The 21,665-nt window shown below is 43.1% G+C and overlaps 1 protein-coding gene across 1 annotated transcript; it reads left to right on the top strand.

Moving 5' to 3' along the window:
• The first annotated feature begins 6,571 nt into the window (after positions 1-6,571).
• Positions 6,572-18,574, top strand: LOC124647488 (anthranilate O-methyltransferase 3-like). Its single transcript, XM_047187426.1, has 5 exons — positions 6,572-6,683; positions 17,200-17,288; positions 17,375-17,785; positions 17,865-18,125; positions 18,215-18,574. Exons 1-5 carry the CDS (start codon positions 6,572-6,574, stop codon positions 18,572-18,574), a joined length of 1,233 nt encoding a protein of 410 aa, XP_047043382.1.
• Positions 18,575-21,665: the final 3,091 nt, after the last annotated feature.

Here is a 21,665-nt window from a genome sequence, read left to right as displayed (position 1 = left end):
CATATTCGTGCATTTTCTGGAACTAACCTATTAACAAGATGCCGAAGTGCTAGTTGCTGTTTTCTGCTGTTTTTGGTTTCAGAAATCCTAGTAACGAAATATTCTCGGAATTGGACGAAACGAAGACCCAGGGGCCTATTTCGCCACGAACCTTCCAGAAGACCGAAGAGCATACGAAGTGGGGCCACGAGGTGGCCAAACCACATGGCGGCGCGGCCAAGGGGGCCCGCGCCGCCCGTGGTGTGGGCCCCTCGTCAGCCCCCGACTCGCCCTTCCGCCTACTTAAAGCCTCCGTCGCGAAACCCCCGATGCGGAAAAACCACGATACGGAAAACCTTACCGAGACGCCGCCGCCGCCGATCCCATCTCGGGGATTCGGAGATCTCCTCCGGCGCCCTGCCGGAGAGGGGATTCATCTCCCGGAGGACTCTACACCGCCATGGTCGCCTCCGGAGTGATGAGTGAGTAGTTCACCCCTGGACTATGGGTCCATAGCAGTAGCTAGATGGTTGTCTTCTCCTCATTGTGCTTCATTGTTGGATCTTGTGAGCTGCCTAACATGATCAAGATCATCTATCTGTAATACTCTATGTTGTGTTTGTCGGGATCCGATGGATAGAGAATACCATGTTATGTTAATTATCAAGTTATTACATATGTGTTGTTTATGATCTTGCATGCTCTCCGTTACTAATAACGGAGAGCATGCAAGATCATAAACAACACATAGGTAATAACTTGATAATTAACATAACATGGTATTCTCTATCCATCGGATCCCGACAAACACAACATATAGAATTACAGTATAGATGATCTTGATCATGTTAGGCAGCTCACAAGATCCAACAATGAAGCACAATGAGGAGAAGACAACCATCTAGCTACCGCTATGGACCCATAGTCCAGGGGTGAACTACTCACTCATCACTCCGGAGGCGACCATGGCGGTGAAGAGTCCTCCGGGAGATGAATCCCCTCTCCGGCAGGGTGCCGGAGGAGATCTCCAGAATCCCCCGAGATGGGATTGGCGGCGGCGGCGTCTCAGTAAGGTTTTCCGTATCGTGGTTCTTCGCATCGGGGGTTTCGCGACGGAGGCTATAAGTAGGCGGAAGGGCAACGTGGGGGGCCACACGAGGGCCCCACACCATAGGTCGGCGCGGCCAGGGCCTGGGCCGCGCCGCCCTATGGTGGCGGCGCCTCGTGGCCCCACTTCGACTCCTCTTCGGTCTTCCGGAAGCTTCGTGGCAAAATAGGACCCTGGGCTTTGATTTCGTCCAATTCCGAGAATATTTCATTACTAGGATTTCTGAAACCAAAAACAGCAGAAAACAAGAATCGGCTCTTCGGCATCTTGTTAATAGGTTAGTTCCGTAAAATGCACGAATATGACATAAAGTGTGCATAAAACTTGTAGGTATCATCAATAATATGGCATGGAACATAAGAAATTATCGATACGTCGGAGACGTATCAGCATCCCCAAGCTTAGTTCTGCTCGTCCCGAGCAGGTAAAACGATAACAAAGATAATTTCTGAAGTGACATGCCATCATAACCTTGATCATACTATTTGTAAACATATGTAATGAATGCAGCGATCAAAACAATGGTGATGACATGAGTAAACAAGTGAATCATAAAGCAAAGACTTTTCATGAATAGTACTTCAAGACAAGCATCAATAAGTCTTGCATAAGAGTTAACTCATAAAGCAATAAATCAAAGTAAAGGTATTGAAGCAACACAAAGGAAGATTAAGTTTCAGCGGTTGCTTTCAACTTGTAACATGTATATCTCATGGATAATTGTCAACATAGAGTAATATAACAAGTGCAATATGCAAGTATGTAGGAATCAATGCACAGTTCACACAAGTGTTTGCTTCTTGAGGTGGAGAGAGATAGGTGAACTCGACTCAACATAAAAGTAAAAAAGAATGGTCCTTCAAAGAGGAAAGCATCGATTGCTATATTTGTGCTAGAGCTTTTATTTTGAAAACATGAAACAATTTTGTCAACGGTAGTAATAAAGCATATGAGGTATGAAAATTATATCTTACAAGTTGCAAGCCTCATGCATAGTATACTAATAGTGCCCGCACCTTGTCCTAATTAGCTTGGACTACCGGATCATCGCAATACACATGTTTTAACCAAGTGTCACAATGGGGTACCTCCATGCCGCCCGTACAAAGGTCTAAGGAGAAAGCTCGCATTTTGGATTTCTCGCTTTTGATTATTCTCAACTTAGACATCCATACCGGGACAACATGGACAACAGATAATGGACTCCTCTTTAATGCATAAGCATGTGGCAACAATTATTATTCTCATATGAGATTGAGGATATATGTCCAAAATTGAAACTTCCACCATGAATCATGGCTTTAGTTAGCGGCCCAATGTTCTTCTCTAACAATATGCATGCTCCAACCATTAAGGTGGTAGATCTCTCTTACTTCATACAAGACGGACATGCATAGCAACTCACATGATATTCAACAAAGAACAGTTGATGGCGTCCCTGTAAGCATGGTTATCGCACAACAAGCAACTTAATAAGAGATAAAGTGCATAAGTACATATTCAATACCACAATAGTTTTTAAGCTATTTGTCCCATGAGCTATATATTGTAAAGGTGAATGATGGAATTTTAAAGGTAGCACTCAAGCAATTTACTTTGGAATGGCGGATAAATACCATGTAGTAGGTAGGTATGGTGGACACAAATGGCATAGTGGTTGGCTCAAGGATTTTGGATGCATGAGAAGTATTCCCTCTCGATACAAGGTTTAGGCTAGCAAGGTTATTTGAAACAAACACAAGGATGAACGGTGCAGCAAAACTCACATAAAAGACATATTGTAAACATTATAAGACTCTACACCGTCTTCCTTGTTGTTCAAAACTCAATACTAGATATTATCTAGACTCTAGAGAAACCAAATATGCAAACCAAATTAGCAAGCTCTAAGCGTTTCTTCATTAATGGGTGCAAAGTATATGATGCAAGAGCTTAAACATGAACACAACAATTGCCAAGTATCAAATTATCCAAGACATTTTAGAGTTACTACATGTAGCATTTTCCAATTCCAACCATATAACAATTTAACGAAGAAGAAACTTCGCCATGAATACTATGAGTAGAGCCTAAGGACATACTTGTCCATATGCTACAGCGGAGCGTGTCTCTCTCCCACAAAGTGAATGCTAGGATCCATTTTATTCAAACAAAACAAAAAACAAAAACAAACCGACGCTCCAAGCAAAGTGCATAAGATGTGACGGAATAAAAATATAGTTTCAGGGGACGAACCTGATAATGTTGTCGATGAAGAAGGGGATGCCTTGGGCATCCCCAAGCTTAGACGCTTGAGTCTTCTTAGAATATGCAGGGGTGAACCACCGGGGCATCCCCAAGCTTAGAGCTTACACTCTCCTTGATCATATTGTATCATACTCCTCTCTTGATCCTTGAAAACTTTCTCCACACCAAACTCGAAACAACTCATTAGAGGGTTAGTGCACCATAAAAATTAATATGTTCAGAGGTGACACAATCATTCTTAACACTTCTGGACATTGCATAAAGCTACTGGACATTAATGGATCAAAGAAATTCATCCAACATAGCAAAAGAGGCAATGCGAAATAAAAGGCAGAATCTGTCAAAACAGAACAATCCGTAAAGATGGATTTTATTAGGACACCAGACTTGCTCAAATGAAAATGCCCAAATTGAATGAAAGTTGCGTACATATCTGAGGATCACTCACGTGAATTAGACCCAGATTCGTGACAGCAAAGAAATCTGTTTCTGCGCAGTAATCCAGATCTAGTATTTACTTTACTATCAAAGACTTTACTTGGCACAACAAAACATAAAACTAAGATAAGGAGAGGTTGCTACAGTAGTAAACAACTTCCAAGACTCAAATATACAACAAAAATACTGTAGTAAAAACATGGGTTGTCTCCCATAAGCGCTTTTCTTTAACGCCTTTCAGCTAGGCGCAGAAAGTGTATATCAAGTATTATCAAAGGGTGGTGCATCTACAGCGGTGTTTGGAGTTTTCTCAACCATGCATAGTATATTGGATACATAAGTTTCAGCGTCTCCCTTTTCATTAGTCTTGGGCTTGCTACTCTCATCGAACAAATTTTCAGGAACAAGCCAAGCATAGTTATTTTCTAGTGCATCATTCATAGCTAGGAGTTTACATGGTATTGGTGCTTTGATCTCCCCACCATCATTAATATTATTAGTGTACCTTATTCTATCCATGTCCATTTTTTCAAGGAGACCAACAAAATTAGTATGAGAACCAAGCATATTAAATTTAGCAAAGACCTTTCTAGCCTCTCTTGCTAGACCACCAAATTCTCTAAGAAGGGTTTCTAAAACAAAAAATTTCTTTTCCCCCTCTTCCATATCACCGAGTGTGAGAAACATATGTTGGATTATAGGATTGAGATTAACAAATTTAGTTTCCAACATGCGAACTAAAGCAAGCAAGCAACAATTTCATAAGTAGGAGCAAGTTCTACCAAGTGTCTATCTTCAAAATCTTCAACGGTACTAACATGACTCGAAAAATTCTTCTATATTGTTTCTCCCAATTATAGACCCGCGTCCTACCGGTATGTCTTTTGTGGTAAAATTAAAAGGAAACATGATGAAATAAGTAAAGTAAATGCAAGTAACTAATTTTTTTGTGTTTTTGATATAGAGTGCAAGATAGTAAATAAAGTAAAGCTAGCAACTAATTTTTTTGTGTTTTGATATAATGCAACAAACAAAGTAGTAAATAAAATAAAGCAAGACAAAAACAAAGTAAAGAGATTGAGAAGTGGAGACTCCCTTGCAGCGTGTCTTGATCTCCCCGGCAACGGCGCCGTAAAATATGCTTGATGGCGTGTAATTCACACGTTCGTTGGGAACCCCAAGAGGAAGGTATGATGCGCACAGCAACAAGTTTTCCCTCGAAAGAAACCAAGGTTTATCGAACCAGGAGGAGCCAAGAAGCACGTTGAAGGTTGATGGCAGCGGGATGTAGTGCGGCGCAACACCAGAGATTCCGGCGCCAACATGGTACCTGCACAACACAACCAAAGTACTTTGCCCCAACGAAACAGTGAGGTTGTCAATCTCACCGGCTTGCTGTAACAAAGGATTAACCGTATTGTGTGGAAGATGATTGTTTGCAGAGAAAACAGTAAAAAACAAGTATTGCAGCAGATTTGTATTTCAGTATAAAAGAATGGACCGGGGTCCATAGTTCACTAGAGGTGTCTCTTCCATAAGATAAAAGCATGTTGGGTGAACAAATTACAGTCGGGCAATTGACAAATAGAGAGGGCATAACAATGCACATACATGTCATGATAAGTATAGTGAGATTTAATTGGGCATTACGACAAAGTACATAGACCGCCATCCAACCGCATCTATGCCTAAAAAGTCCACCTTCAGAGTTATCATCCGAACCCCTCCAGTATTAAGTTGCTAACAACAGACAATTGCATTAAGTATTGCGCGTAATGTAATCAATAACTACATCCTCGGACATAGCATCAATGTTTTATCCCTAGTGGCAACAAGACATCCATAACCTTAGGGGTTTCGTCACTCCCCGCATTCACGGAGACATGAACCCACTATCGAGCATAAATACTCCCTCTTGGAGTTACTAGCATCAACTTGGCCAGAGCCTCTACTAATAACGGAGAGCATGCAAGATCATAAACAACACATAGGTAATAACTTGATAATTAACATAACATGGTATTCTCTATCCATCGGATCCCGACAAACACAACATATAGAATTACAGATAGATGATCTTGATCATGTTAGGCAGCTCACAAGATCCAACAATGAAGCACAATGAGGAGAAGACAACCATCTAGCTACTGCTATGGACCCATAGTCCAGGGGTGAACTACTCACTCATCACTCCGGAGGCGACCATGGCGGTGAAGAGTCCTCCGGGAGATGAATCCCCTCTCCGGCAGGGTGCCGGAGGAGATCTCCAGAATCCCCCGAGATGGGATTGGCGGCGGCGGCGTCTCAGTAAGGTTTTCCGTATCGTGGTTCTTCGCATCGGGGGTTTCGTGACGGAGGCTATAAGTAGGCGGAAGGGCAACGTGGGGGGCCACACGAGGGCCCCACACCATAGGTCGGCGCGGCCAGGGCCTGGGCCGCGCCGCCCTATGGTGGCGGCTCCTCGTGGCCCCACTTCGACTCCTCTTCGGTCTTCCGGAAGCTTCGTGGCAAAATAGGACCCTGGGCTTTGATTTCGTCCAATTCCGAGAATATTTCGTTACTAGGATTTCTGAAACCAAAAACAGCAGAAAACAACAACTGGCTCTTCGGCATCTTGTTAATAGGTTAGTTCCAGAAAATGCACGAATATGACATAAAGTGTGCATAAAACATGTAGGTATCATCAATAATATGGCATGGAACATAAGAAATTATCGATACGTCGGAGACGTATCAGACCCGAGCGCCAACGACCATGAGGCCGGCAGTAGCCGGCAAGTCACGTCGGCGGCATTCGCGATGACGCCGGTGGCACCGCTGCGGGATCGGATCTACGTCATCGTGGCGGCGGTGCAGATCTTCTGGGAGGCCGACACCCCAATGCCGTGGGGCGACGTGCACCTCCCCCACGGTTGGCACCTGAGTCCAGATCGGGTTCCGGTGCCACTGATCCCGGCCGCACTCGCCTGGCGAAGATCCAGCGGCGGCGCGCGCAACTCCCGATGGACCTCCGGGAGGACCCGGCCTACGATGAAAAGAGTCCCTACTAGGACCTTTGGTTCGAGATGGAGCACGATGCGCCCCGGCGCACCTTCTTCGCCTCGCGCTCGGCGACGGCGAGGCCTCAAGCAGAGCCTCGCACGCCGGCGGCATCAGCGAGGAGGGCAGGCCGCCGCCTCGGCAACCTCTATATCGACGAGCTTGCGGTTGCTCCGCCGCGGGCCTCGCCATAGGCCCAGCCCGAGGAGGAGGACGACCCCGAGCTGCGCGTCGCGCACACGACGTCCCTCGAGTTCAATGACCTCGAGGAGCTGGTCGCATCTCGCCGAGGTGTTGCGCGCCTCCGGAGGAGGAGGTCAGGAAGGCCAAGGAGGACTCCGAAGCGTGGGCATTCCCCGCCATGGTGCGCCGGCAGGAGGAGGCCACGCGCCAAGCCGCGCTCCGGGAGGAGGAGGAGCGCCTCCTCCGCCTCAAGCACGAGACGGGCTTTAGGCCGCTGCGGCGGAGCAGCGGGAGAAAGAGGCGGCGTGGCTGGCACGCCTGCGCAAGCCGGCAAGCCGGCAAGCTCTCCGGACCCGCACTCCGCCTGGGAAAGGGCGCAGTGGTCGCCCTGGCTGGAGTCCCTGGCGCGCCGGAAGTCCCCGGGGCGCTCCGGCGTGTCGAGCTGGAACAGCGTGTCGCTGCCCGGGGGCGTCGTCGTCATCGACGGCGAGGACGACGACGAGTATTACTGGAACTAGGCGGCGCGCCGGCGGCCACCGCATCCCAAACCCTAGCTTAGGGTTTACCTTTTTTTTAGTAAAAGCCCATATAGAGCTTTCTTTTGTATAAATTTGCTCAAACTAGGGCATAAGTTTATGAACTTAGTTTAAATTTAATTGTTTTCTTTTTTTGGGTTCTTTTTGTTTTGCGCTGCATCAGCGCGTTGGACGCACAGCGCAACCCAAACAAACTATCAGGCAGGTCCGCATGGCCACATATCCGCGCGGCCACTCAAACGACCACATCCGGACGGCCCAACGCATTCGGTTTGGGTCACAGATAATCAGCCAGGTCCACGTGCCCACATATCCGCGCGACACCCAAACGGCCACATCCAGATGGCCCAAGGCATCTGGTTTGAGTCGCAGCGGTGGAGATGCCCTAAGCCCCGCGTCCCCCACAGCAGCCTCAATCGGTATCTTCCCTGCAGTGAGGAAAGTCACCATGTCGCCGAGGTTGACCCGTATGTAGGTTTCATTTTCCGGTCCCCACTCTCCAGGGCTGCCAACGGCCGGCGCCGTGGGTTCCGGCAGCGGCGGATGGGAGGAAAGACATGCAAATTTTTTAAGAAACGTGCATCGCGGATGAGTAAAAATAAGTAGGGGCCAACTCTTAAATTTTACTCTCTAAACGTTTGATTGATCGGCTAGGTGCGGCTTAGCTCCCTAAAAGAAAAAATTTACTTCCCTAACAATTTTGAAGGGATCGGCTGGAGATGTCCTTACAACCAAAATTTCTGTTTTTTACAACCAAAATTTCTGTTTTTTACAACCAAAATTTCTTAACTATTTGAGTTAGTATTCCGTGATGTTAGTTATATTTTATTCCACAATAGTTTCTAGATCACGCTTGTGTGCATTTCTAACACTTATTATACGAAACTTAGTACTATGAGATGTTTAATTTTGACAGTTGATCTTTCCCTTGATTTTGGTGATTCCGTGAAGATGACCCCACCGCCACAAATGACGAGCGGTTGAGATCATGGTTGCACAACCGGTTTCGTGGGAGAAAGGGCTACCAGGTCAGGGGCTTAGGCAATTTATTACTTTACTAGGAAAAATGCTCGTGCGTTGCAACGGGAGAGAAAAAATCTTTCATCATGAAGACACATAATCATCCGCTCCTACATTGGCAGCACCTATGTCTTTGCCGACCCTATTAAACTGGACTGAGTCGACATCTGTTTGAGGGAGACGGCGAACAATGCAAATAAGGAGTGGAATAAATCTTCCTCCCTCCTACCATGTGAATATATGTTGTTTAAAATATCTACTATATTATAATTGTTCCCGGGTAAAGATGAAGAGAAGCATAAAGTAAATTTCTGTTGGTACATCGTGCCCAGAAATACATATTATTTAGTATAGGAAATATGCTCGAGTGTTGCAAGAGAGATTTTTTTTAGTATTCCGTGCATACAAAAAATACTCTTGATTTTACAGTTTGTCCCTCTTCCATGTACTAAAGGTTGAATTTTGCTTTCAACACAGGACTTAATAAATTTGCGAGGTATTTTAGTGCACCTTGCCATCTATACTGTACAAATATGGGATTTAATTAAATCAATTGGCAAAGTACAAAGTGATAATACGAACTAAAATTTGCAGTTTTTTATATGGACAATGTGACTATATTATAGGAATATAAAGATGTAGACTACAGAGAAAATAAATGATGTCTAGACAACATTTGTTCGGCTAACGTTTTAGATGTACAGCTAACATTTTAATTAGTGACCAAAATAAATAAAAAAAGATCGAGATTTCCCCGAATCCATTGACACAAGAACATACTGAAGGGATTTTCAATTGAAAGGGGGATTCTCGTACGGTTAATTGTACCCACACACTAAATAACTTCCCGCACTTTAGTGTTTTATTTATAAGATACTCAGCAAAAAGACCATAACGAGAGCTTAGCCAATCCACACCTGTAGACATGTAGATAGTATTATCAGATCTTTAGTTTAACCCCAATACCTGAAGTGCAAGTGTAAAAATAGGGCACTCCTGATAACAGATGAACATGTGTCAGCCTACTTTCCTACAAGACATAATTGACAGGATGTACACCGAGCTGGTGAGTGAAGACAACCTGCAGGCAGCTACCATCAGTGTCACTAAGTTAAATAGCTGAACCAAGAATTACTGCACCAACTTACAGTGCCATGTTAGCTGCATGCATTGGGGGAACCACGTCCAGTTCATCCTGTACTCAGAATTCAGAAACCAACGTCACTTTGGATTGGAATTTTGAAGGTGGCAGTTCCCAAACACGCACCACGTTCTGAAATTCAACCAATCAAGGGAAAATTTCATCGGATCAACCAACAGCAGAACAAGGGATCCACATGAATTTTCGGAGGCGCCCGACGCAGCTATACATGGATGATCCGATCGACATGAATTTCTGGAGGTGCTAGCCCGGAAACCGAGCGCGACCAAGCAGGTGCAGGAGACACCCTGGCGCGACCTGTCGGAAACCAAACGCGAACAAGGAGGACACCCTTGCTCCCCCGCCAGTGGCGGTGCTAGGTGCGGCCCCTCCACTCTCCATCCATGGAAGACTACAGCTACGGGGGGTTTGTACGACAACCCTTCCAAGAAGGTCAACGACAGCGATGACTTGGGGGATCCCTTTGGTGCTGAAGAGGTGAAGCTCCTCAACAACAGTGAAACGAGGTCGCGGTTTCACGGCTCTACAGAAGGCTGATGGTCTCGGATCGGCGAAGTTCATCGTCCGCGGCGAAGAAAGTATGGATGGAGCAAACGGTTGTCTCGGGTTCGATGGCGTAGCGATGAATTTTGGATGAGCACGTGTGCGATGCCAAGGCATGAACCAGCTGCAGCCGGAGCACGAATCGACTCAACGATCTTGGGGCCGTCCGCCTTGGTCGTGTTCGGGTTCCCGGCCGGTCAGATTGGCTAGCAGGTACGCCTCCCAAAATTCATCTAGTCGATTCATTGGGCACTCGTCGGAAAAGATTTTGCGGTTCGATTTGTCGATGGATACCTTGGTGGCTCGGTCACCCGGTGTATATATGAGCGCGTGCAACATGGAAATCGAACCTAATACGTGCATGCTTGTGCCAGCCCAGAGCTGGAGACCCTGGCCTAATACAGATCGCTTTGGGCTAACGTAAACGGGTTGGTCTCTTTGTGGTGCAAACCAAACCAACGCGACAAGAAAACACATACGACGGACGACGGATAAGAAAACCATACATGAAGGACTAAACGGACCGAACCACGGAAACACTTCTTCCTTTATTATTAGGTATAGATTTAGAGAATATTCTCCCTTTTTCGATAAAGGATGCTTTATTACTTTTAGCATATCATCTATTGTCTATTTTCTTTACCGCATGGGAAGACAAAATTAAAATAGTCCTACTGCTTGCTAATCCATTGTTTTAAAATCTGTTCTACACCTCATGTAACTTTGATAGTAATCTTGACCTGCACATCGGATATTTTCCATTCACGTATATGGTTTGATGTTTGCTCTTGCCTGCAATTTTGATCGTGCACTTTGATCCTGCACATATAAAAACACCGTGCAGCTTCCAATCTTCCAATTCTATTTAAATCCTAATATAACAGAGTCCTGGTCTCTGTTTCCATTTTTTCACGTGTTGTACTAAATGTGCCATAGGAACCATGCGTACGTGAATCTGGAATTAGATTAATATGTGCATATATAAATGGTACACATGTTGTACCAAGTGTGACAATGGAATCATGAGAACATAATTTGGATTTTGTGGATTAATTGGTGTGCCACGACAGTATCAAAAGTACATGCTAGTTACGTACGTGAATAGAACTACTCCTACATGAATTTCAACTATGAATTTTGTTTCAATGTCCGTAATCCACATGGACTCTATGGGTTCCTGGAAACGTGATGGGATTGGCTAGCGTAGTCATTGGTTCTTTTATGGCACGTAAGTAGATTTGTGACACGGGCTTTAACATTCGCTGGTACATGTTACGTAACTTTTTAAAATCTCGGCCATTAAATTATAGATCTAACAGCTAATATAATTCTTATGATGTGGATTAACGTGGTAGCTCTATTACTCATCCGTATTTTGCTTTTAATATATAATAATAATAATAATAATATATTACATCCAGCCTCTGCATAACCAGGATGCACACAGCCGTTTATAAATCTTAAGTCCAAAAGATGTCAAAAGAACAAAACTAGGCGGAATACATATCGCAACAATGAATCATATAACGCCTAAGGTGTGGGTGGGGCTTCAATCCGTAGACTATGCTGCCACCCACGTAGGGAAAAAAAGTATCCCTCGCCGTAGCCTCCAACCGTGTACAGACCTCCGTAAATAGGTGTCGTTGCCTATTCGACGGTACTCCAGAGGAGGGATCCTCATGGAGGGGAGAAGAAGTAGGGTCCATCGGGCGAAGAGTCCTCGGGACGGTGGTACGCGATTTACCCAGCTTCGGATCACCTGCACGATGGAAAGGCCTACTGCTGTTTGTCTGGAATTATCTGGGCGCTTTCGCGTTGTTACAATGAGTTGTGGTTGTGCCTCTTAGGCTCCCGGGATCCGGCTTATAAAGGCGCACGGATCTAGGGTTTACATGGAGAGTCCTAGCCGAAATACAAGTTGCCTAACTACGGTACAATATCTTGCCGTGTACGTCAAGGATCCGCCTTCCTTCTATGTCGTGCGAGATCCGGATACCTTATGGGCCTCTACGGATCCGGCCTCCTTCGTAGGTCGGTTGGGATCCGGCTTCCTATTCCTGGGCTGGACTTCATCCTTCAGGATCTACAACAACTGGGCTGCCCGATGGGCCACATGCCACACCACCAACTATGGGCCACCCGAGCTTGCCGGATCTCGGCCATGTCGTTGATATACCCATAAAGTATACCCACAACAATAGGTCTCGGTTCTCCATGCGCTGAAGAGGTAACCACGAACGGAGAATACTTATACATTTGTAGATGACCTGTAATAAAGAGCAATTTTTATCGTTAAAAATCTTGTCATTTCTACTCAACCAAAGCGCCCAGATAACTGCTAGTGCCCCCACCCTAAGAAGCAACTTGAACCTTGGATCTATACCATCAATCCAATTGCCAAAGACATTGGCCACGCTAGTCGGAGGATACAAGGTATACGCTACTTGGATGACCGACCAAATAGATCGCAAATTTACACTGGAAGAACATATGTTTGATGGTTTCATCGTGATGACAAAAAAGACATCAAGTACTTCCGTGCCAATTCCGCTTAACAAGATTGTCTTTGGTGAGGATAACCCTCGACGAAGATACCATCCAAATATTTTTATTTTTAATGGTATCTTCATCTTCCAAATTTTCTTATTATTATCAACTGGTATATCAGAATGAAGTAAGGCGCTGTATAAAGATTTAACCAAGAAAGAGCCGTCTACATGTAAATTCCACCTAAATTCGCCTGGTTCAGGTGATAGGTTAATATCCCCCAGCCTTTGAATTAAAGCATTTCATGCTAATAGCCTTTGTCCTAGCAAAACTCGTCTGAACGTCACATTCGATAGGGAGGTAGCCATTACCGTGGCAATGGTATCACCTTTACGACGAACAATACTACTGTTCACTTAGGGGAGCATTGTCTAACCAAGCATCTTCCCAGAAACGTATCTGTGCTCCATTCTTGATTGAGAAAGTACCATGATGAAAAAAGACATTTTTTGTCGCCATTAGACCAGCCCAGAAGTGTGAATCCCCAGGTTTCCAAACCACTTGGGATAACGTCTTGGAGCCGATATATTTTCTCTGAAGAATAGTTTGCCAAATCCCATCCTCGGTAAGAAGCTTAAAAAGTCATTTACCCAGCAGAGCCGAGTTCTTGACCTCCAGGTCTTGACCTCCAGGTCATGAACTCCAAGCCCGCCTTGATCTTTGGGACTACAAACTATACTCCATTTAACTAGTCGATATTTCTTTTTCTCGCTGTCCCCTTGCCAAAAGAATCTGGATCGATAGTAATCGAGTTTATGTAGAATTCCTTTTGGCAATAAGAAGAATGATAACATATACACTACCATATTTGTCAGTACCAAATTAATGAGTACCAATCTTCCCCCCCCCCCCCCAGGGACAGCAATTTACCTTTCCAACTACTAAGGCGCTTCTGTAATCTTTCTTCCACTATTTTCCACTCAGCAATTGTAAGTCTCCGATAATGAATCGGAATACCCAAATAGCGAATAGGAAATTGGCCTTGCTCACAACCAAACAACTCTGTATATAGAGCTGTATCATCTTGGGCATCACCGAAACAGAACAATTCACTTTTATGGAAATTGATTTTCAATCCCGACAACTGCTCAAACGCCGCCAAAATTAATTTCAGGTTGTGAGCTTTTTCGAGATCGTGATCCATAAACAGAATTGTATCGTCGGCATATTGAAGGATAGATAAATCACCATCCACCAGATGTGGAATCACACCTTCAATCTGACCATCAGATTTGGCCCGCTCTATGAGTATAGTCAGCATATCCGCTACAATGTTGAATAACATTGGTGATAACGGATCCCCTTGGCGTAACCCTTTTCGTGTTTGGAAATAATGGCCGGTGTCATCATTAACCCGGATTGCCACACTACCTCCATACACGAAATCATTTTTTAAAGCGCGCCATTCAGGAGAAAAACCTTTCATCCTGAGTGTCTGCTATAAGAAAGACCACTTGACCTTGTCATAAGCCTTTTCAAAATCTAATTTTAGAATAACCCCATTTAATTTCTTAGTATGCATCTCATGTACCGTCTCATGCAAAACCGCCACTCCATCAAGGATATTTCTTCCTTGCATGAAAGCGGTCTGTGATGGCTGAACGACATGATCCGCAACCGTATTAAGTCTAATGGTGGCCACTTTCGTGAAAATCTTGAAACTTACGTTTAAAAGGCAAATAGGTCTATATTGTTGGATCCTTTCTGCCTCATTAACTTTCGGTAACAAGATTACTTCACCAAAATTTAGACGACATAATTCTAGTTGTCCTATATGCAGAGCACTGAACAAATCTAGAAGATCCGCTTTAATAGTATCCCAGAAAGTTTGATAAAACTCCACTGTAAAACCATCGGGACCCGGTGCTTTGTTGCATTTCATTTGGAAAATAGCCTTCTGCACTTCTTCCTCAGAATAGGGTGCAGTTAGTAAGCCATTTTCTTCTATAGAAACTTGGGCTATATCAACTGTTAGGTTCTCGTTTAGGGAAAAGTAACTTTCATCCGGAGGACCAAACATACCTTTATAATAATTAGTAATGTAAGATTTGAGTTGCTCATGGCCTTCAATCAACCCTTCATCTTGAATAAGAGAGTGAATACGTTTTTTCCGATGTCTCCCATTGGCTATGCCATGGAAATATCACGTATTTGATTCTCCTTCCAAGATGAATTGGGCTTTGGAACGTTGATACCATTTGAGTTCCTCTTCGCGAAGAAGACTCGCCATCTCCGCATTGGACTGAATCTTAAGTTCAATCTCATGCGAAGACAACGGTCTTACCTCAGCAACCGCCTCTAGCTCATCAATCACAGTTGATAAGCGAGCCTTCTCTTTTTTGAGAACGCCAGCCATATGGGCAGCCCAACCAGAGAGATGTCTGCGCATTGCACACATCTTATTATTCCATCTCAAGATTGGAGTGCTACCACCAACTGACCTTTCCCATACCGTCTTAACCATCTCATGGAACCCTTCTCTTTGTAGCCAGCCAAGTTTAAATTTGAAAGGCCGCTTAAAAACATGTCGAGGATTCCCAGTAGTTAGGAGGATAGGAGCATGGTCAGAATTTTTTTCAATACGTTCTAGTGCACGGACAGACACCATAGGGTATTTATCTTCCCATTCGGTATCCATCAACACGCGATCTAGCTTTTCGTATGTGGGTTCAGGCAAGCTGTTAGCCCAAGTAAATTGTCGACCAGACATAAACACCTCTCTTAAGCAACGAAAAAATAGCGCGCTATTTCACGCTAATAGCGGCGCTATAGCGTATTTGCGAGTTGACGCTACGCTATGCATTCTAGGCACGCTATGACGCTACGCGCGCTAATGACGCGCTATTTCACGCTATTTTGCACTATTCGCTATTTTGCATAGCACGCTATTTTGCAGAGTATTTTTTAGTAGCTCATTCCACATTTTGACCCACTTGCGTATCCTGAATCCCTAATCCAGGCAACCCTAGACTAAGAAATTTAGATCGCGCACTCCCCAACTCCTTGTCACCTGCTCTGCCCGGCAGGCGAAGACGTGACGGCGCAACTCCGCCCCCTTCTCCTCTGTCAATCGGTGGTAAGCGGCCACGCCTAGCTTCACCTTCATGCATTCTCCCCGTGCCTCCGTTCCCCTCCTTCAATCCTTCTAGTTCAGGACAATGTGAATGTGAACTATGGTTTGTGATTTTGAGACTATGTCATATCAAGTTATGGACTATGTGAACTATCTCTGGTTAATGTTTGGCTGCAAAATATCATATCCGAGATTTTATAGCTGCATGAGTGCTATATCTATTATTATATATATGCTGAAATCCTGAATTTTCATATTTGTTGTTAAACGCTATTTTGAAAAATAGCACGCTATTAGCACGCTATAGCGTCTATAGCATTTTTCTGAAGCCCACGCTATTTGTGTTAGCGCGCTATTTTTTTCATTCTTAAGTCAAGGCTATCAATGACAACATTAAATAAGAAAGGCCAATGTCCATCAAAAAGACCTTTACTTTTCTCATGAGGAAATCTTAGTAAATTGAAATCCCCTCCGATCAAAATCGGGTAGGGATTATCTTTAGTAAGATTTACCAACTCACGTAAAAAGTCAGCCTTAAAAGCGTCTTGGGCAGCACCATACACAGCAACCAGACTCCAAATGAAACCGTCCGCTTTATTCTGAATGTCGAGCTTAATGTGATACTCTCCATCAGAACTAGCTAGAACGGTCATGGTGTCTATGCGGACGCCAAGTAAAATGCCACCAGACCTACCACGAGGTGGGTGAGAAAACCACTGAAAGTTAATCCCGCCTGATAAACGGTCGAGAAAACTCTGTGAGAATTTCCGCCTACCCGTCTCTGATATTGCAAGAAAATCTAAATCATAATCTCTACAACCATCGGCAATGTGAGAATGCTTAGCCAAGTCACCAAGACCTATGCTATTCCGAAACATGCCATTCATTGAGAAAATATTTTAGATTTAGAACTCTTGCTATATCTACGAGACTTCTTTCCAGCTGACGACCGAGAACCTCGTGCTGAAGCTTTTAGATCATAACTGAACTAAGCTCCGAGTGTTCTAAGTCTACTTCTGAAATATTACCAATGATAGCCGAGAGAAGCTGACCATCTAGGATGTCATCCTCTTCATCATCGTCTATCACGGAAGTTTCAAACCCAGTGGAGACATTCGGAACAACCGTTAAACGGGCAAGTTCCGTCTATCTCAACGCATTAGCCGAAACTGAGATCTCATCAGACGTAGTACCCAATAAGACCCCTAGACTACTCAAATTAGAAGAAATAAGAAAAGAATCTTCTCCCTATATATAGTCGACCATGAGTACACACATCGTATTGGTAGTCGTACTGAAACTACTATAAATTTTCTGACAAAAGAGCTTTTGGTTGCTATTACGATGGAGCATGGCCTGCATATGGCAAAGGGGGAAAGAGAGACCAGCTATGCCAACAACTCCTCGCTTCAGGTTTATAAATAATCTTCTAGACATCCGCATGCCTCTTGGCTTCAGGTTTGATAACAATTTTCGTTCCTGTTTATGTCGTATACTAGCGGAAAGCTTTGCTTGAGACTGCGCCGATGCTTGGCAAGGCTGTGATAGAAGTGTGCATGGGTCTCTCCCATCCAACGATGACCGTCTGTGATCTAGGCTGCTCTTCCGGCGAAAACACGCTCTTCTTTGTTTCGAAGGTGATCGAAACGATATGCTGCCATAATCGCAAGCTCCGTGCCAGTACCAACGTCCAGCTCCAGGTTTTCCTCAATGATCTACCAGGAAACGACTTCAATCATGTCTTCCTATCTCTTGAACGGTTCAAGGAGTCGGTTGCAGTGGGTCAAGAGAGAGAAACGCTACCTCCGTTTTATATCGCCGGGTTGCCGAGCTCCTACTACGAGAGGCTTTTCCCTGACAAAAGTGTTCATTTTTTCCACTCGTCGTATTCCCTCCATTGGTGCTCTCAGGTACGACGATTGACAAGGCATGCATGTCTTTCTTCTCAATTATAAAATGGTAATTGTAAAATTACTCTGTACCATGTAGCTTCCTGAAGGATTAGAGGGCAACCCGAACGAAGGGAACATTTACATTGCAGAGAATACACCACCAAATGTAGTAAAACTGTACCAGGAGCAGTTTCAAAACAACTTCTTGCTTTTCCTGAAACTTCGATACAACGAACTTGTGTTTGGTGGACAAATGTTGCTTATATTTCTTGGAAGGAAAAATGAGGATGCATACGGTGGAGGTCTGAACTATTTGTTTGGGTTACTTGCACAATCTATACAATTCCTGGTTGAAGAGGTAAGCAACGGTAAATCAAATCCACTAATTGTTACTGACCAGAATTCTTTCACATCAAAAAGCTCCTTAATGGTATGGTACCACAACAGGGTCTCGTGGAGAAGGAAAAGCTCGACTCCTTCAACATACCCATGTACGGGCCATCAGTTGCTGAAGTGAAGACAGTGATCGAGCAAAGCAAACTGTTCCGCATTAACAAGATTAAATTGTTGGAGCACAACTGGGATCCATATGACAACTCAAAGAGCGATTACGTGGACGACCCTCCCCAAAGTGGCATTAACGTCGCCAAGTGCTTGAGAGCAGTGACGGAGCCTCTTCTTGGGAGCCATTTCGGTGAATTTGTGCTTGATGCCCTCTTCGATAAGTACGCGCATAATATTGCTGAACACCTTGAGAGGGAGAAGACGAAGTACTCAATCATAGTCTTATCCCTGAAGAAAGGATAACCTATACCTATGTTCAGTCTGTATTCTATGAAATAAATGTGTATGGGTCTTACTGAATCGTTGATCTACGTTGTATGTATGTCATGAGCACTGGAGCATGTTATTGTCCAGCGATGTGAGCCTTTTGTGTCGGCTATGGTCGTATGTATCTGTGTTCCAGTTTGATGAAATCTCATAATTTATGTGTATCGTTTAATGTGTGCTATCATAAGTGATAATCACTTTCAATGGATTGCCATTGAAGATTTACAAATTTCAGCCATACCGGCCTGTAGTACACATGAATTATATATTATTTTTTAAAACAAATTCTAAAACTTCTGCTAGATTTTAGTCAACTTCATTTAAAAATTCTGGTACTTCAGAAAACCATTATGATTAATCTTCAAACTGATTTCAGTCATTTCACTTGTGGCCGACATATTTTTGGCACCAAATTCTAAACCATTCAGACACATATCGTCTGACGACTTTTTTCAGTTTTTACAATTTTTAGGTTTGTTCTCTTCTTATATTCAGAGCATTGTTAATATGCAATCACATAGAGAAATAATCCTTAGCTTGTTGTAACTCTACATTGTACAAATATGGCTGTCAGCCTATTAAATCTATTCTATTATATACTAAAAGCAAAATACGGATGTTTAAAATAGAAACACGAGGTTAATCCATATCATTAGAACTATTTTAGCTGTTATAATTTAATGGTTAAGATTTAAAGATTTTACGTAACATGTACCAACAAATATTTTGTGAACGTACATGACATGTCATGTTTGACACGTACATGCACCATCCCTGTAAGGAAGAAAATCTATCTATCAATAGTCACGTGGAAATCAATTAGCATACGCTAGCTAGAGTTATCGTGAGACGATATTTAATTAGGATAGAAGCTAGAGTGCGAAGGAACAATATAGGCAGGATCAGTTATAGAATGATGCGGATAGGATAGGATAGTTTTAATGACTCACGTAGGATGATAAAATTATATCGATCCGATTACATCTACTGGGTCGTGTCATCGTACACGCTAAAACAGAAGCCGTGTAAAATAAAAATATGTACATGCCATAAATGGAGACCGAACTTATTTCAATGCATCTCTTGAGTCGTACGTGCCAAATTCATATAAAAAAAGAGACGTGCAATTGGTTTCACGGATTGACACGGAAGCCTATTCAAAGTAAGTTTGATCCATAACCCAAAAGAAAAAAGAATCGATGAAGTGTGTGCGCTCGGTTTGGATTGTGACTACACAACAAAATTAAAAAAAAACATAATTCATGTGTTCATAAGAACATTTTAAAGATTTCTATATCTTCGGATATATCTATACACCAAAATGTGTCTAAATATATATAAATTTGAACAAATTTGAGACATCAATCAAGCTTGGTCGTGTAGAATCGGGCCGGATACGGAGATCTACATAGACACGTGATGTTCAGATTTGTAAATAGTTTAGATTCATTTTTCCATAAATATATTTTTTGAGGTACCAGATTAATATACATGTGCTTCAAAAAATATAAACCTATAAAATTAATCTGAATGTATGAGATTAAAAAATAAAAAAATACGTACAATATTAAACATATGTACAAAATTAAATTGATAGCACGCAAATCTAGATGGATACACACGTTCTTTAGGAATAAGAGTACATGACACCCGGCAGATCGGTTTCTTGTCAAATTTTGATTCCTAAAACAATAGAACCGGTTCCCCGGTCATGTACGAGAATAGACCTACCTGGCTACATGTAGTTAAAACAATCCCATGTAAAGAGATACCGATTTTTCAAAAACGTATTTCCTAAGATATTTTGCGTTATCCAAAAGTTGGAGACTTCTTGCCACTATATCCAAATGACCTTAACGGATCAATTTCTGTAGGTGACCGAAACATTCTAATTTGCCGATGAAGAGTTCTGTCTTGAAGAGGTTTCTAAACTTTCAAAAAATGTAACCATGCATATATAAATTGGCTATCAATATAGAGAAATATATAAGTTAAGCTCAGGTTCTTTCCTACTTCTATTTGTGTTTATTAATTTTAATTTAAGGTAATATAACGTATACAAAACAATTCACCAATTGGGACTTCGAGTACGCGTTCATATTTCGATTATACCATATTTTAGAAGAGTGTCATGTATTTTAAATGGGTATAAAAAAATGAGTCGAAGAAAATTCCACATAGAGCAATAAAATTTCTCATTAATTAGTTATCCTACCTATCAAAAAGGGATACTTTATTTTCTATTAATTACATAATGAACAAATTACTTTACTATTCTATTTAGAAATTATTACACGTTAAAGATGATACATATAACACATTTCTTTTCACCCAAACACTACAATGATGCCCTCGCATTTGCGAGGGCCACCTTATTACTTCAACACAAACTATGAGGGGGATGACGTTGATCTCGTAGATGGAGATGATGGTGCTGATGGAGATGTTGATGGAGCTGCCTCCTCCCAATCCAAGGAGGAGTGGGCATGTCGATGGCGTTGATTTCCCCTTCACCGGAGCCACCGGTGCAGCAGGATCTGACCTCGACTTTCACCTTCACCATCGCCTCAATAAATCTCGGGAAAAATGTGGCTTAGGTTTTTCGGAGAAACAGAGCTTCTGGTATAAAAGGGGGACCGAAACAATGCCAAGGCGCAAATAACCTTGGGTGGCGCACCCAGACATGTAGGGCTCGCCACCTAGGTCCGTTTGGCCCTCGTGGCTCCTCTCATTTGGTTCATTTTCTCACGGTCCTTCTCCCGGTGAAAAACTAATAAGGTATTTTTTCCTCGATTTTTAGCGATCCAGAAAGTCCTGAAATAAAAAAACGAAAAAGTAGGTCTTCTGCCTCCTAGGAATTAAATACCAATGAAGGGGACTTTGTAAGAAAGTCCCGGAAATCGACTAAAAATGAATAGAAAATGATGTATGATGGCAAATAACAATGAAAGCTAATCATATACGTAGCAATAATGATGATGCAAAATGCATGCATCAACTCCCACAAGGTTAAATATTTGCTCGTCCTCGAGCAAATAAGCGAATAGATCATATCATGCATCAATGA

The sequence above is a fragment of the Lolium rigidum genome, chromosome 4 (assembly GCF_022539505.1).
Source record: "Lolium rigidum isolate FL_2022 chromosome 4, APGP_CSIRO_Lrig_0.1, whole genome shotgun sequence".
In the NCBI taxonomy this organism is placed as follows: domain Eukaryota; kingdom Viridiplantae; phylum Streptophyta; class Magnoliopsida; order Poales; family Poaceae; genus Lolium; species Lolium rigidum.
This window is presented reverse-complemented; position numbering and strand designations above follow the sequence as displayed.

Excerpts from the sequence above, each read along its gene's own strand:
- LOC124647488 (XM_047187426.1), top strand. The coding sequence starts at position 6,572 with ATGACGCCGGTGGCACCGCTGCGGGATCGGATCTACGTCATCGTGGCG. Across the intron at positions 17,289-17,374 it reads CCAACAACTCCTCGCTTCAG|CGGAAAGCTTTGCTTGAGAC; the intron begins GTTTATAAATAA and ends GTCGTATACTAG. Across the intron at positions 18,126-18,214 it reads TACAATTCCTGGTTGAAGAG|GGTCTCGTGGAGAAGGAAAA; the intron begins GTAAGCAACGGT and ends GTACCACAACAG.